Source organism: Marmota monax, unplaced genomic scaffold, assembly GCF_021218885.2.
Source record: "Marmota monax isolate L192 unplaced genomic scaffold, Marmota_monax_Labrador192_F-V1.1 WCK01_AAM20220418_F8-fsc00090, whole genome shotgun sequence".
NCBI classification, from domain to species: Eukaryota; Metazoa; Chordata; class Mammalia; order Rodentia; family Sciuridae; genus Marmota; species Marmota monax.
Genome location: NW_026695219.1, coordinates 5,962,696 through 5,981,063, shown reverse-complemented (window position 1 = coordinate 5,981,063; position 18,368 = coordinate 5,962,696). Strand labels below are relative to the sequence as shown.

The 18,368-nt window shown below is 36.9% G+C and overlaps 1 protein-coding gene across 1 annotated transcript in view; it reads right to left on the bottom strand.

Moving 5' to 3' along the window:
- Catspere (catsper channel auxiliary subunit epsilon) overlaps nt 1-18,368 on the bottom strand; it is a 159,938-nt gene that overhangs the window by 94,725 nt on the left and 46,845 nt on the right. The window contains exon 8 of the mRNA XM_046432499.1: nt 11,531-11,640. Within this exon, the coding sequence (XP_046288455.1) occupies nt 11,531-11,640 (110 nt within the window). The remainder of the gene's footprint in view (nt 1-11,530; nt 11,641-18,368) is intronic.

Here is an 18,368-nt window from a genome sequence, read left to right as displayed (position 1 = left end):
ATATTTGTATCTGGCAAGTGGAGACCTATTTCTCTGGTCCTGATCATCATGTGAGCTGTTTCCCTCTGCCACACTCTTCTGCCATGGTGTTCTGCCACACCTTGACCCTGGAGGAATGGAGCTGGCTGTCTATGAACTGAAACCTCTGAAACCTTGAGCCCCCAAATAAACTTGTCCTCCCCATACAGTTGTGCTTTTGGGTCTTTAAGTCACAGCAGTGAAATAGCTGACTAAACAACTATGAAAAATGAAATTATAAATCAATAAAAGGTAAACTTGGGAAACTCCCATGTATGCAAAAATTAAACCATGTACACTTAAGTAACCAATGGGTCCAGGAAGGAATCACAAAGTTACACAGAAAATACTTTAATATGAATTAAAGTGAAGACATAACATACCACAAAGTATGGGATGCAGCTAACGCAGCACACAAAGAGAAATTTAGAGTTGTAAGTGCCTATCTGGAAACTATCATGCTAAGTGAAATCAGTTGGTCCCCAAAAAACAAAGGTCAAATGTTCTCTCTGATATGTGGATTATAACACACAACAAGGGGGGATAAGAGGTAAGAATAGAAGTTCAGTGGATTAGAGAAAGGGGAATGAAGGGAAGGGAGAGGCTAGGAATTAGAAAGACAGTGGAATTAAAAAAAAAGAGAGAGAGAGAGAGAGACAAAAAATCGGCAACCTAATTTTCCACCTCAAGAAACTGAATAAATAGGGCAAACTAAGCCTATAAAAAACAGAAGGAAAGGAATAACAAGGATTAGTGCTTAAATTAATGAAATAAAGAATAAATATAAATAAAGAAAATCAGTGAAAGCTAGTGTTGGTTCTTTGAAATGATCAACAAGATTGAATAATGTTTAACTTGTTTGTCAGAAAATGAAGATTTAAATTACTCAAATCAGGAATGAAAAAAAAGAATATAACTAATAAAATTATAGAAATAAAAGAGAATTGTAAGGGGATAAATCAGATGAATGGACAAATCTCTAGGAAAATACAAAGTATTGAAAATTGATTCAAGAAGAAATCAATGATCTGAACAGACCTATAGCAAGTTAAGAAATTTAATTGTTAATAATTTTAAAAAACTACCCACAAATAAAGGCCAGGTCCAGATGGCTTCATGGATGAATCCTACTTAATGATAAAAATACTAAAAAAGACTAGGAATAGAAGAGAACTTTCTCAACCTAATAGTAAAGTGAATCTATGAAAAACCCCCACAAATAACTGAATAGTTGCCTTCTAATATTAGGAACAAGATTATTTGCCTTCATTATTTGTATGCAACATGTGTAGTAGAGTTCTTAGCCATGGCAATTAGTGAGGAAAAAAGAGAAACAACCTTTTGCTTGGAAAGGAAGAAGTAAAACTATCTTTAACTATCTTTATTCCCACATGACATAATCTTGTATAAAGAGAATACTAAAGAGTGTGCAAAACTGGTTAGAACTAATAAACAAGTTCAGCAAGTTTTCAGGATACAATATTGATGTAGAAAAATTTAATCATATTTTTGTATATTAGTAATGAACAATCCAGGAATGAACAAATCCATTCCATTTGCAACTGCATAAAAAATAAGAATTTAACGAAAGAAGCATAAAACTTATACTCTGAAAACTACACAATGTTGTTGAAAAAAGATTTGAATAAACAGAAAGATAGCTTATATTCATGAGTGGGAAGACTTAGTATTGTTATGATAACATACACTCCAAATTGATCAGATTCAATATAATTCCTTACAAATCCCAAATGACTTCTTTGCATAAATTGACAAGCTGATCCTTAAATTTTTTATAAATCTCAAGAGACCCTGAAGAGTCAAAATAATCTTGAAGAACAAGAACAAGGATGGAGGATTGACACTGAGGTAGTCAGTTTAGATAAGTAAATCGGATCAGATCCAGGAGGCCAATTTGGATCTGGGAAGTTGGAGAGGCATTAAAATGTTAATGCCTTCATAGCCCTTCCTCTACCCTTATCAAGAAAACCTACCCTGACTCCAACCTGTTGCTAAGGTTTGTTTCTCCCTACAGAGAGTTATAAAAGTTGGTAATTAATGCACTCTGGGCCCCCTTCCTGCTTGGCCCCTCCGGCCCATCTGCTTCTCATCTTTTGGCCATTCCGTCCAGCATCTCCTGGGCCTAGTCACCTATGCAGGAAGGAGAGAGATAAGGGGTAAAGAGCAGGAGAACAAAGGATCCTAGGACATATAAAAAAGGCAGAAAGCTCTCACTTCTTGTGATAGCAGGTTACTTCTCCCAGGAGAAGTCTTGGTTACCCTTTTTTAAATAAACCCTGCTTTATATGCTTGCCTCTGGGTGTTTCTAGTTATACTTCAACATGTGAGGAAGCAGGACTTGTCACTGATAACTGGTGGGATCAGTATGAACATACAGGGCAATAGAATAAAATTGAAAAATCCTGGAATAAATGGCTTTGTTGTTGTTGTTGTTACTGGGAAATGAGCCCAGGGCCTTGTGCAGTCTAGGCAAGTGCTCTCCCACTGAGCTTCATCTGTGACTCTTTTTAATTTTTTTTTTTTCAGACAGGAACACACTGAGTTATCCAAGTGTGCTTTAAACTTGTGATCCTTCTGCCTCATCCTCCTGAGTAGCCAGTATTACATGTATTCACCACAATGCCCAGCTTATAACTTGACTTTTCAACAAAGAGTGCCCAAACAAGACAATGGGGAAAATAGTCTTTCAACAAATTGTGCTGGGACAACTACATCTTCAGATTTCTAATTAATTTGGATTGTTATCTCACACCACAAAAATGAACTCAAAATAAATCAAAGACCTAAACATATAAGCTAAGACTCAGAAGAAAATACTGGTAAATCTCTAACTTTAGATTTGGCAATGGTTTCTTTTGATGTGACACCAAAGGTACAAGGAACTAAAGATAAAAATAGATAAACTGAACTTCATAAAAATTAAAAACTTTTGGGCTTCAAGGATATCATGAGAAAGCATTAAAAGACAACCTGAAAAAGGGAAAATATTTGTAAATTGTGTATCTGACTTGCATTTAGAATACATAAAGAATTCTTATAACTCGCCCCCGCCGGCAAGGTAGATGGAACTGTGACCACCCACAGAACAGGCCCAGCGGCCTGCTGAGGAGCAGAGGCTCCCCCCACCCCCCGCGCCTGCCAGGTAGGCGGAACTGTGACCACCGACAGAAAAGGCCCAATGGCCCGCGGAGGGGCAGAGCTGCCAACCACTCCTGCAAGGTAGGCGGGCCTGCGACCCACCGGCAGAACAGGAGCAGCGGCCTGCTGAGAGGCAGAGCCGCCCCCTCCCCCCGCGCCGGCAAGGTAGATGGAACAGTGACCACCCACAGAACAGGCCCAGCGGCCTGCTGAGGAGCAGAGCCACCCCCTACCCCACCCCACCCCCGCGCCTGCCAGGTAGGCAGAACTGTGACCACCGACAGAAAAGGCCCAGTGGCCAGCACAGGGGCAGAGCTGCCAACCACTCCTGCAAGGTAGGCGGGCCTGCGACCCACCGGCAGAACAGGAGCAGCGGCCTGCTGAGAGGCAGATCCGCCACCCCCTCTGTGCCTGCAAGGTAGGCGGAACTGTGACCACCAACAGAACAGGCCAGACCTGCAACCGACAAACAGAACAGGCCCAGTGGCCTGCGGAAGGGTAGAGCCGCCCCCCCCCCATGCCTGCAAGGTAGGCGGACCTGCCACCCACCGGCAGAACAGCCCCAGAGGCCTGCAGAGGGGCAGTGCCGCTGCCTGCGCCTGCAAAGTAGGCAGAACTGCGACCACCGACAGAACAAGCCTAGCGGCCCGCAGAGGGACAGAGCCGCCGCCCGCACCTGCAAGGTAGGTGGACCTGCTACCAACCGGCAGAACAGGCCCAGCGGCCTGCCGGCGTGGTAGGCACATTGCCCCAATTGGAGGAGGGGCAGAGCCGCCGCCCGCGCCTGCAAGTGAGACTTTGCAACTATACAAGACCATATAAATATATAGGGGGAAAATTCAATAGCACAAAATTTCACCAAGCAGATAGAAACGCGAACAGTATGAAGAGACAAGGAAAGAAAGGACCACAAGCAATGCAGGTCAACTCAACGTTAGAAGAGGTAATAGCTGTAGCAGATGGAATGTCAGATAAAGAATTCAGGATATACATGCTTCAGATGATCTGGAGTCTCAAGGAAGACATCAGACAGCAAAATCAGACAATGAAAGATCACTTCAACAATGAATTACATAAACAAATCCAAGAAGCAAAAGATCAACTATACAGGGAGATAGAGGTTATAAAAAACAAACAAACAGAAATCCTAGAAATGCAGGAAGCAATAAACCAACTTAAAAACTCAATTGAGAATACTACCAGCAGAGTAGAACACTTAGAAGATAGAACATCAGACAATGAAGATAAAGTATTTCAACTTGAAAAGAACATAGACAGCTCAGCAAGACTGTTAAGAAACCATGAGCAGAACATCCAAGAAATATGGGATAACATCAAGAGACCAAATTTAAGAGTCATTGGGATACAGGAAGGGACAGAGTTTCAAACCAAAGGAATGAGTAATCTATTCAATGAAATAATACAAGAAAACTTCCCAGACTTGAAGAATGAGACAGAATCCCAAATCCTAGAAGCCTACAGGATGCTGAATGTGCAAAATCATAAGAGATCCACACCTAGACACATTATAATGAAGATACCCAACATACAGAATAAGGAGAGAATTTTAAAAGCTACAAGAGAAAGGAAGCAGATTACATTTAGGGGTAAGCCAATCAGGATAACAGCTGATCTTTCAACACAGACTCTGAAAGCTAGAAGATCCTGGAATAACATATTTCAAACACTGAAGGAAAATGGGTTCCAACCAAGAATTGTGTATCCAGCGAAATTAAGCTTCAGGATGGAAGATGAAATTAAAACCTTCCACAATAAACAAAAGTTAAAAGAATTTGCAGCTAGAAAACCATCTCTTCAAAACATCCTTGGCAAAACATTACAGGAGGAGGAAATGGAAAATAACAATGAAAACCAACAGTGGGAGGTAGGACAGTAAAGGGGGGAAAATAATCAAAGATGAAAACAAACCATGTTTAGTAACATAAATAAACAAATATGGCTGGAAGAACAACCCATATCTCAATAATAACCCTAAATGTTAATGGCTTAAACTCACCAATTAAGAGACACAGGCTAGTAGAATGGATCACAAAACAAGACCCAACAATATGCTGCCTACAGGAGACGCATTTGATAGGAAAAGACATACATAAGCTGAAGGTGAAAGGTTGGGAAAAATCATATCACTCATATGGACTTCAGAAACAAGCAGGTGTGTCCATACTCATATCAAATAAAATAGATTTCAAGCCCAAGTTAATCAAAAGGGATAAAGATGGACACTACATACTGCTCAAGGGAACCATACACCAACAAGACATAACAATCATAAATATATATGCCCCTAACAATGGTGCAGCTATGTTCATCAAACAAACTCTTCTCAAGTACAAGAGTCTAATAGACCACCATACAATAATCATGGGAGACTTCAACACACCTCTCTCACCACTGGACAGATCTTCCAAACAAAAGTTGAATAAGGAAACTATAGAACTCAATAACACAATTAATAACCTAGACTTAATTGACATATATAGAATATACTACCCAACATCAAACAGTTACACTTTTTTCTCAGCAGCACATGGATCCTTCTCAAAAATCGATCACATATTATGTCACAGGGCAACTCTTAGACAACATAAAGGAGTTAGATAATACCATGCATCTTATCTGATCATAATGGAATGAAACTGAAAATCAACGATAAAAGAAGGAAGGAAAAAGCATACATCACTTGGAGAATGAACAATAGTTTACTGAATGATCAATGGGTTATAGAAGACATCAAGGAGGAAATTAAAAAATTCTTAGAGATAAATGAAAACACAGACACAACATATCGAAATCTATGGGACACATGGAAAGCAGTTCTAAGAGGAAAATTCATTGCGTGGAGTTCATTCCTTAAAAAAAGAAAAAACCAACAAATAAATGATCTCATACTTCATCTCAAAATCCTAGAAAAAGAAGAGCAAAACAACAGCAAAAGAAGTAGAAGGCAAGAAATAATGAAAATCAGAGCTGAAATTAATGAAATCGAAACAAAAGAAACAATTGAAAAAATTGACAAAACTGAAAGTTGGTTCTTTGAAAAAATAAACAAAATCGACAGACCCTTAGCCATGCTAGCAAAGAGAAGAAGAGAGAGAACTCAAATTACTAGCATACGGGATGAAAAAGGCAATATCACAACAGACACTTCAGAAATACAGAAGATAATAAAAAATTATTTTGAATCCTTATACTCCAATAAATTAGAAGATAGTGAAGGCATAGATAAATTTCTTAAGTCATATGATCTGCCTGGATTGAGTCAGGAAGATATAGACAACCTAAACAGACCAATATCAATTGAGGAAATAGAAGAAACCATCAAAAGACTACCAACTAAGAAAAGCCCAGGACCGGATGGGTATACAGCAGAGTTTTACAAAACCTTTAAAGAGGAACTAATACCAATACTTTTCAAGCTACTTCAGGAAATAGAAAAAGAGGGAGAACTTCCAAATTCATTCTACGAGGCCAACATCACCCTGATACCTAAACCAGACAAAGACACTTCAAAGAAAGAAAACTACAGACCAATATCTCTAATGAACCTAGATGCAAAAATCCTCAATAAAATTCTGGCGAATCGGATACAAAAACATATAAAAAAAATTGTGCACCATGATCAAGTAGGATTCATCCCTGGGATGCAAGGCTGGTTCAATATACGGAAATCAATAAATGTTATTCACCACATCAATAGACTTAAAGATAAGAACCATATGATCATCTCAATAGATGCGGAAAAAGCATTCAACAAAGTACAGCATCCCTTTATGTTCAAAACTCTAGAAAAACTAGGGATAACAGGAACATACCTCAATATTGTAAAAGCAATCTATGCTAAGCCTCAGGCTAGCATCATTCTGAATGGAGAAAAATTGAAGGCATTCCCTCTAAAATCTGGAGCAAGACAGGGATGCCCTCTCTCACCACTTCTGTTCAACATAGTTCTCGAAACACTGGCCAGAGCAATTAGACAGATGAAAGAAATTAAAGGCATAAAAATAGGAAAAGAAGAACTTAAATTATCACTATTTGCTGATGACATGATTCTATACCTAGCAGACCCAAAAGGGTCTACAAAGAAACTATTAGAGCTAATAAATGAATTCAGCAAAGTGGCAGGATATAAAATCAACACGCATAAATCAAAGGCATTCCTGTATATCAGCGACAAATCCTCTGAAATGGAAATGAGGACAACCACTCCATTCACAATATCTTCAAAAAAAATAAAATACTTGGGAATCAACCTAACAAAAGAGGTGAAAGACTTATACAATGAAAACTACAGAACCCTAAAGAGAGAAATACAAGAAGATCTTAGAAGATGGAAAAATATACCCTGTTTATGGATAGGCAGAACTAACATCATCAAAATGGCGATATTACCAAAAGTTCTCTATAGGTTTAATGCAATGCCAATCAAAATCCCAATGGCATTTCTTGTAGAAATAGAGAAAGCAATCATGAAATTCATATGGAAAAATAAAAGACCCAGAATAGCAAAAGCAATTCTAAGCAGGAAGTGTGAATCAGGCGGTATAGTGATACCAGACTTCAAACTATACTACAGAGCAATAGTAACAAAAACAGCATGGTACTGGTACCAAAACAGGCGGGTGGACCAATGGTACAGAATAGAGGACACAGAAACCAATCCACAAAACTACAACTATCTTATATTTGATAAAGGGGCTAAAAGCATGCAATGGAGGAAGGATAGCATCTTCAACAAATGGTGCTGGGAAAACTGGAAATCCATATGAAACAAAATGAAACTGAATCCCTTTCTCTCGCCATGCACAAAAGTTAATTCAAAATGGATCAAGGAGCTTGATATCGAATCAGAGACACGCCGTGTGATAGAAGAAAAAGTTGGCTAAGATCTACATTCGGTGGGGTCGGGCTCCAAATTCCTCAATAGGACACCCATAGCACAAAAGTTAATAACCCTAAGATACCATCTCACTCCAGTAAGATTGGCAGCCATTATGAAGTCAAAGAACAACAAGTGCTGGCGAGGATGTGGGGAAAAGGGTACACTTGTACATTGCTGGTGGGACTGCAAATTGGTGCAGCCAATTTGGAAAGCAGTATGGAGATTTCTTGGAAAGCTGAGAATGGAGCCACCATTTGACCCAGCTATTCCCCTTCTCTGTCTATTCCCTAAAGACCTAAAAAGAGCATGCTACAGGGACACTGCTACATCGATGTTCATAGCAGCACAATTCACAATTGCAAGACTGTGGAACCAACCTAGATGCCCTTCAGTAGACAAATGGATAAAAAAAAATGTGGCATTTATACACAATGGAGTATTACTCTGCATTAAAAAAAATGACAAAATCATAGAATTTGCAGGGAAATGGATGGCATTAGAGCAGATTATGCTACGTGAAGCTAGCCAATCCCTAAAAAACAAATGCCAAATGTCTTCTTTGATATAAGGAGAGTAACTAAGAACAGAGTAGGGACGAAGAGCAGGAGAAGAAGATTAACATTAAACAGGGATGAGAGGTGGGAGGGAAAGGGAGAGAGAAGGGAAATTGCATGGAAATGGAAGGAGACCCTCAGGGTTATACAAAAGTACATACAAGAGGAAGTGAGGGGAAAGGGAAAAATAATACAAGGGGGACAAATGAATGACAGTAGAGGGGGCAGAGAGAGAAGAGGGGAGGGGAGAGGAGGGGAGGGGGGATAGTAGAGGATAGGAAAGGCAGCAGAACACAACAGACACTAGTATGGCAATATGTAAATCAATGGATGTGTAACTGATGTGATTCTGCAATCTGTATATGGGGTAAAAATGGGAGCTCATAACCCACTTGAATCAAAGGATGAAATATGATATATCAAGAACTATGTAATGTTTTGAATAACCAACAATAAAAAATTTTAAAAAAAGAATTCTTATAACTCGATAATAAAAAGACAACCAGATTATAGCATGGGAAAGGAGTTGAAAAAAGGACATATAAATGAAAAAATAAGCATATGAAAAGATGCTCAATATCATAAATTATGAGAGAAGTACAGACCTACAATGAAATACTATTTCACACCAATTGCAGTAGCTATAGTTTAAAAGACAGTCAAAAAACAAGAGTTGGTGAGGATGTAGAGAAATTGGAATCCTTGTATACTGCTAATAGAACTGTGAAATGATACAGCAACTTTAGAAAACTGTCTGGCAGTTTCCATGAAGATACCATTTGACCCAGAAATTTTACTCCTAAGAGGAATGAAAATGTATGGTCACATAAAGGCTGGTACATAAATGTTCATAGTAGCATTCTTCATAATAGCTCCACAAATTAAGAGTGAATAAATCTAATGTGATATATCCATATAATAGAATATTATTTGTCATAAAATGGAATGGAATACTGATAAAGTACTACAACATGTACAGAGCCTGAAAACATGATGCTAGCTGAAATAAAAGCCAGTTACAAATAAAATATTGTATGATTCTCTTTGTATGGAAATACCCAGAATAGGCAAATCTGTAGAAACAGAAAATAGATTAATAGTGCTACTAATCTAATGGGAATGAGGAAACGGGGTTTCTTTTTGACTTGATAAAGACATTCTACAATTAGATAGTGATGATAGATGCATAACTCTGTGAATGTACTGAAACCATTGAATTGATTTGAACCATTCTTATAGTTTTAAAGGGAGGACATAAATTATAGCTCAATAAAGCTTTTTAAAATAGAAAAGAAACAAATGGTATCTATAACCTTCCTGATTAATCATAAAAGGCCTCTAGTTTGATTTTATAGGGACTGTTTTTTTCTTTTTTTTAATATTTATTTTTTAGTTATTGGCGGACACAACATCTTTGTATGTGGTGCTGAGGTTTGAACCTGGGCCGCACGCATGCCAGGCGAGCACGCTACCGCTTGAGCCACATCCCCAGCAGGGGACTTTTTTTTCTACCTCCCTACTTTCCAAGTTTTATCAAGTCAGAAGGAATTTAAGCTTCAGATGATCGTTTTAAAGATATTTTATCCCCTGGAATGTTACATCTTATGGTATCCATGAATTTCACTTTTATGTGTCTACTAGAATGCACATTTTCTCAGGTCTCAGTTAGAAACCTGGGCATATCTCACTCCCTCCCCCTACCTGGAATGTTCTCCCAATTTGCTAACATTTCTTTTCAATAATGCAAATGTTATCCTTTTAGGAAAGCCCTCCCCAATTTCCTCTCCTCCAAGCCTGAGTTGGTATACCCTCTATGTGTCCCACTCCATCCTAGGCTCACCTCTATCATAACATCTCTGTTTGCTTGTCTCACTACTGTAAGGTCTTCAAAGGCAGTAACCTATATCCTTTAGTTATAAGAACCTTACCCTGTACCCAGGTGGCTCAATGGATTAAGAAAGGCCATCCGCATCTTGTGATAACCTACTAAGTTTAACAGTAACAATAGATGCTACTTCTCGAGTAGAATTTTTGGTGTGTTTATGTGTGTGTGCACAAGCACATGTGTGTGCAGTGGTGGTAGTGGTGATTATAACAACCATATATGTTAATTACCTTTTCATTGCTGTGACCAAAGTACCTAATAAGAACAACTTAAAGAATGAAGAGGTTATTTTGGGCTCACATTTTCTGAGGTTCAGTCTGTGGTTTGCAGACTCCATTGCTCTGGGCCTAAAAGTAGAACATCATGGTAGAAGGGCATGGTGGAGGAAAGCTCCCCAGCTCATGATAGCCAGGAAGCAGAGAGTGGGAGGAACTAGGGACAAAGTATATATCTCCAAAGCCATGACCCCAGTGCCCTACTTCCTCCATCCATGTGTCACCTGGTTATAGTTACCACCCAGTAGCGTGGTCCTTTCAAATCATTAATCCATCAAGTGGACAAATCCATTGATGAGGTTATAGCTCTCATAATCTAATCATTTCAACTCTCAATATTCCTGCATTGCCTAACATGAGTTTTTTTGGGGACAACTTATATCCAAACCGTAACACCATCCTACCATTGTGGCTCACTCTCAGAAACTAGAAGAAAACATTTTAAAAATATTGCCAGGATTTGCCACCACCCCCAATAAGGCTTTTGGATTGAAGTTTAGGTTTTAACAAATTGTGAAACTATCACCCAAGAGTTTGGCTTGGCATTTTGTGAATTGGTAATTAGTCCTGATTATCACACAATTTTTTTTCTATCATAAAAGAAGTCTCTTTGGAAATTACTTAGAAGATACAGTACATAAAATTCCACCAGGGTTTTTAAGTCTTTTAAAAGTTTCTGATATTTTTTTTAAAAAATTAAACCTGAATTGTATATTTGGAATTAAAAAAAATAAAATACCCCTTTATCTTCGGGTTTTCATATGAAAAATAAGCCTTTCTCTTCAAAACTGTATATATGGTGGGCCTCTGTCCCAAAGTGGCCAACTGCCTGCTTAGTATTACAGAATTCTGTAAAAACAAAATAAAATTTCTCTTTTAGTCTTTTTATAGCCAAAAATATTGTAAATTACATCACGATATATTGAATTTGTTAGTTTAGACATTCTTTACATTTCTAAATTTACCATACTTTCAATATTTAGCTTTTTAAAACCATTTAGCTTACTCCCCATTATAAATTTATGAATTATAAGTCATAATACAGTTTCCAACATATCAAAAAAATCATGAATTATCAGAATCCTTTATGAACTGAGACTATGGCGATCCTTAAATATATATAACCCTTTGTTTTTATCACTATGAACTACATAATGAAGTTTCTAGAATCAGTCTTAGAATTTTTTCTATAGGAGCCTACTTCATAATGACATACTCTTTTAAGGCAGGTTTCAAATGATATCTGGAAACTAAGAAAAATTCTCTTAAAATTCAGATAGGTCTGACATGCTCCTTCCTTCTTTTTCTCATGAGATATAAATAGAAGTTGAATTGAACCAGAATTATTCCCAATACAGTATATTTGAAATAAAGGCAATTGTTTCATTATGAGAATTCCTTGAATAAAATCTCAGATAATGAGAGCAAGTCTACAATTTTATAGCTTCTTTTTGCCCTAATCCTCTAATACTGCTCTTGTTTAATTTCATAGAAATATGTCAACCACCCACAAAGAGAATTTGAGATTGCCATGATGGGTGTCAATAAGGGTCACGGGATATGGGGCCATTTAATAGGAGAATCTAACTACTGGGAATAAAGAAATGGTGTGGTCCAGGAAGGCCCCTTAAATAATATACATTTAATAAATCTGATAGAGAAATGTAGGTTTTCCTAGAAAACACTTAATGAATGATAGATATTTTAATTGTTTTCTGCGAATCTTATTTACTTTTCAGGATTTTATAAAGCTACATTTTATGCAACTGTTATAGCATTCTTAATGTAGCAGAGAATAATTTGGAAATAAAATAACACAAGAAAATTACAGAACAAAAGACCAAGAAAAAGTTTGTTATGTAAACAAACTTTAAAACTTATTTTTCCATTAAAAAGGTAATTCATGGTTATTAAAGATAATTTCATAAATACAGAAAAAATACTATATATATATATATTTTCCCATAAATAGGATTATTGTTTTTGAAAAGATGCTTGGAAATACGATTACTAGACCAAGTTAAAAACATTTTAAAACTCTTGATACATGTTACAGAATAATTTCTAAAACAATTATCTTAATCCATTTTATTACTAGTAATCCATAACAGACCGTTTCACCACACTATTGTCAATGCTTGAATTATTACTTTTAAAGTATTTTTTCATCAATATGTGATGATTGTACATGTTGTTAAATATAATAAACCTAGCTTGCTTCATTTTACCTGATTTTTCAGCAGCATTTGATACACTGGACTGATTTCTCCATTTGAAACACAGCATTCAGCCTTAGATCCTCCTTTCTTCTCTTATTACATCCTTTTCCTAGGAGATCTCATGCACTCACAAAGCTTCAAGTACCATATAATTTTCGAACAACTCCTCAAATTGTATAGCTCAGATCCCAAGTTTTATACCTAGCTCTATATCCAAGAATCTAATTAGATTCTTAACTTTGTTAGCTTTTCACTTCCTGTGACCAAAATGCCCAAGAAGAATAACTTAGAGAAAGAAAGATTTATTTTGGCTCATGGTTTCAGAAGAGTCAGTCCATGTCCAGCAGGCTCCATGCCTTTGCCCCTGAAGTGAAGCAGACTTTCATGGCAAAGGGCATGGCAGAGGGAAACGTTCAACTCATGGCAGCCACAAGGAGTGTAGGGGGGGAAAGGGACTGGAGAAAAGCCCTTTCAGGGCAGGCCCCCTGTGACCTACATCCTCAACCTGTACCCACTTCCATGTAGTCTGTTCAGGCATCAAAGAATTCATCTATGATGAGATCAGAGTCTTCATGATCCAATCATTTCCCCAAATCCCCCACCTCTAAACACAGGAAGCTTTGGGGGACATAATAGATTGAAATCATAATGGCAACCTTGACATTTTATTGTCTCACAAGCACTTCAAACCAATGTCCAAACCTGAATTTCTGCCTTAAGGCTTTGCCTCTCAAGCCTGCATTTATAAACGTTCATTGAATGAACAAAGAAAAAAATTTTGCCTCATTCAGAGGAGAGAACAGCTCTCTTACAGCTATGATAGAAGCATTCTAGACATAAGGAGTGTCATAGAAGGGGATGACTAGTAAGTAGAAAGGTTAGAGAAAAGATAGGCAGGGACCACATCATGCTAAGCTCTGCACATTTGGAAAACATTTTTTGCTTTCATTCTTAGTACAATGAACAAATAATGAAGATATTTTATATAGGATTTTTTGAAAATACTTTGATTCACAAAAAGTTTTCCCCAACTTTCCCCAGTGACAATGATTTATATACTCCTAGTTTGTTGTCAGCATAACAAAATTGATGTTGCTACAAGTCTATTAACTTAGATACCAAACTTATTTATATTTCACCAAATTTTACAGGCACCCTTTTTCTTTTTTGCATAGTTCTGTGAAATTTTAACACATGTGTAGATTCGTGTGGCCATTACTACAACCAGAACACAGAACTGAATGTGTCACAAAGTAGAAACCCGTTTATATTACCACTTAAGGACCATAATTGCCTATAAAACGTAACCACTGGATACCAGTTATCTGTTTTCCATTTTTACAATTTTGTCACTTCCAAAATAAATGTAATTATATACTACATGTGTCTTGCTTGATCTAACTATAGCCATTTAGAATCATAATTGCCATAATTGCCCCTGAGGAACCCTGATTGATTTCCCCTGCATAGTTTCCCAGTTTACTACAAAAAAACCAACCAACCAACCAACCAACAAAAAAACAATTAGAGTAGTATGTTGAACTTTTTGACCAGAAAGTAGAGCCCACAGTGCCAGAAAAGACTTAAATCCTTGATATTAAGCTTGAGATAAACAATGTATTCTGACTTGGATGAAAGTCGCTCTTGTCCTGACCACAAAATAAGCCTACTTCCTCAGACCCCAAATTGTAAGGATCCCCTGGGCTTGCCACTACCCTCGACCATGCTTCTGTCATAAGTTCTCACTAAATTGTATTCTGTGCAATCCTTTGTTTATCCATCATCGATGGATATTTGGGCTGTTTCCTGCGTTCGGGTATTGAGAATGATGCCTTGAGCAGAAGTATACAAATATCTGCTCATGTTTCTGCTTTCAAAGCATTTGATGTATACCCCAAAATGGAATTGCTGGACCCAATAGTAACTACATTTTTAATTTTTTTTGAGATACTAAAATACTTGTTTCCATAGTACCTGCAACCATCCTACAGTCCCACCAACAGTGCACAAATATTCCAGTTTTTCTATAGCCCCTCCAACACTTTCTGGGATTATTTTGTTTGGGGGATATTATAATAGCCACCCCAATGGGTATAAGGTAATATCTCATCATGGTTTGGATTTAAAATTTCCTAATGATTAGTTAGGAATAATATTAAGCATTATGCTTAATTAATATTAAGCATATTTTAATGCCTTTATTTGCCATTTATATAGTCTTTGGAGAAATGTGTGTTCAATTCCTTTGCTCGTTATTAAGTTTCTTTTTGTTGTGGTTGAGTTTTGACTGTTATCAACATATTCTGGATAATAATATCAGATGAATGATTTACTAATATTTTCTTTCATTGTCTTTTTACTCTGCTGATAGTGTCCTTTAATGCATGAAAGATTTTAACTTGGGCTAAGGCTATTTTTTCTTTTGTTGCTTGTGCCATTTGTGTAATAGCCAAGAAATCACTGCCAAATCTAATGTCATGAAATGTTTCACTTTTTACTTCTAAGGGTTTTATAGTCCTAGTTTTTACGTATAAGGACTGAACTATTGATAAACACAGCAACTTAGATAGATGAAGAGTTAAAAAGCCACTTTCAAAATGTTATTGTTTTGGGGAAATCCTACAGGGACGCAGCATATAACATAATGTAATATTATTCAGCCTCAAAAATTAAGGAAATTCTGAAACATTGTATGCCATGGATGAATCTTCAATATATTATACTAAATGAAGTAATCAGTCACAAAAAGGCACATATTGTATTATTTTACTTATAATAATTCTCTACAGGCCAGGATGAAATCCCTCACCAAAAATTTAAGCTGTTAGAATCAGATCATGGACTTGTAGCCTCCAGAATTGTGAGAGAATAAAACTGTCTTTTAAATTTTTTTATTTGTTCTTTTAAATTATACATGACAGTAGAATGCATTTTGATACATCATATATAAATGGAGTATAACTTCTCATTTTTTGGTTTTATATGAGTATAGACATTGGTCATATAATCATATATGTACATAATATAGTAATATCCAATTCATTCAATTATCTTTCCTATTCCCATTGCACCTCCTTTCCCTTCAATCTCCTTTGTCTAATGCAAAGTACTTCTATTCTTCCATAACCCCCACCACTATTGTGAATTAGTATCTGCAAATGAGAAAAAACATTTGGCCTTTGATTTTGGGGGGGATTAGCTTATTTCACCCAGCATGATATTCTCTATCCACTTACTGACAAATGCCATAATTTCATTATTCTTTGTGGCTGAGTAATATTCCATTGTGTATATATACCACATTTTCTTTATCTATTTATCTGTTGAAGGGCACGTAGTTTGGTTACATAGTTCAGCTATTTTGAATTGAGCTGCTATAAACATTGATGTGTCTGTGTTACTGTAGTGTACTGATTTTTTTAAGAGAGAGAGAGAGAGAGAGAGAGAGAGAGAGAGAGAGAGAGAGAGAGAATTTTTTAATATTTATTTTTTAAATTTTCGGCGGACACAACATCTTTGTTTGTATGTGGTGCTGAGGATCGAACCTGGGCCGCACGCATGCCAGGCGAGCATACTACCGCTTGAGCCACATCCCCAGCCCCTAGTGTACTGAGTTTTAAGTCCTCCATACTGCTTTTCAGATTGGTTGCACCAATTTGCAGTCCTATCAATAAGGTATGAGTGTACCTTTTCTCCCACATCCTTGCCAACATTTATTGTTACTTGGATTCTTGATCATTTCCATCCTGACTGGAATGAGATGAAATCTCATTGTAGTTTTAATCTGCATTTCTTTAATTGCAAGAGTTGATGAATATTTATTCATATATTTGTTGGTCAACTGTATTTCTTCTGTGAAGAAGAATGGGCCAGTTCCTTGGCCCATTATTTGATGGAGTTTTTTTGTGTTAAGTTTTTTGAGTTCTTTATATATTCTGGAGATTAATGCTCTGAGGCACAGGTGGCAAAGATTTTCTCCCATTCTGAAGGCTCTTCACATTCTTGATTGTTTCCTTTGCTGTGAAGAAGCTTTTTAGTTTGATAACATCTCATTTATTGATTCTTGATTTTGCTTCTTGGGCTTTAGGAGTCTGGTTGAGGAATTTGGTTCCTAAGCCAATATAATGGAGATTTGGGCCTACTTTTTCTCCTAGTTGGTGCATACTCTCTGGTCTAATGCCTAGGTTCTTGATTTACTTTAAGTTGAGTTCTGTGCAGGGGGAGAGAGAGGGCTTGATTTCATTTTGCTATATATGGATTTCCAGTTTTCCCAGCACCATTTGTTGAAGAGACTATCTTTTCTCCAATGTATGTTTATGGTACCTTTGTCTAGTATGAGATAACTGTATTTACGTGGGTTTGTCTCTGGGTCTTCTATTCTGTTCCATTGGTCTTCATGTCTGTTTTGTTGCCAATATCATACTTTTTTTTTACTATAGCTCTGTAATATAATTTAAGGGATAGCATTGTGATACCTCTTGCTTCACTTTTCTCACTAAGGATTGCTTTGGCTATTCTGGGACTCTTATTTTTCCAAATGAATTTCATGGCTGCATTTCTATTTCTGTGAAGAATATCATTGGAATTGTAGTAGGAACTGCATTAAATCTGTGTAGTGCTTTTGGTAGTATGGCCATTTTGACAATATTAATTCTGCCTATCCAAGAACATGGGAGATCTTTCCATCTTCTAAGGTCTTCTTCAATTTCTTTCCTCAGTGTTCTATGGTTTTCATTGTAGAGGTCTTTTACCTCTTTTGTTAGATTGATTCCCCAATTTTTTTGAGGCTATTGTGAATGGGATAGTTTTCCTATTCTCTTTCAGTTGATTCATCACTGGTGTCTAGGAATGCAACTGTTTTATGGGTGATAATTTTATATATTGCTACTTTGCTGAATTCATTTATGAGTTCTAGAAGTTTTCTGATAAAGTTTCTTGGGTCTTCTAAATATAGAATCAAGTTGTCAGCAAATAGGGATAGTCTGAGTTCTTCTTTTCCTATTTGTATCCCTTTAATTTCTTTCTTCTGTTTAATTGCTCTGGCTAAAGTTTCCAGGACTACATTGAATAGAAGTGGTGAAAGAGGGCATCCCTTGTCTTGTTCTAGTTTTTAGAGGAAATGCTTTAAAATTGTCTCCATTTAGAATGATGTTGGTCTTGGGTTTGGCATATATAGCTTTTACAATGTTGAGGCATGTTCCTACTATCCCTAGTTTTTTCTACGTTTTGAACATAAATGGATGTTGTATTTTGTGAAATGCTTTTTCTGCATCTCTTGAGATAATCATGTGAGTCTTGTCTTTAAGTCTATTGATGTGATGAATTACATTTATTGATTTCTGTATGTTGAACCAACCT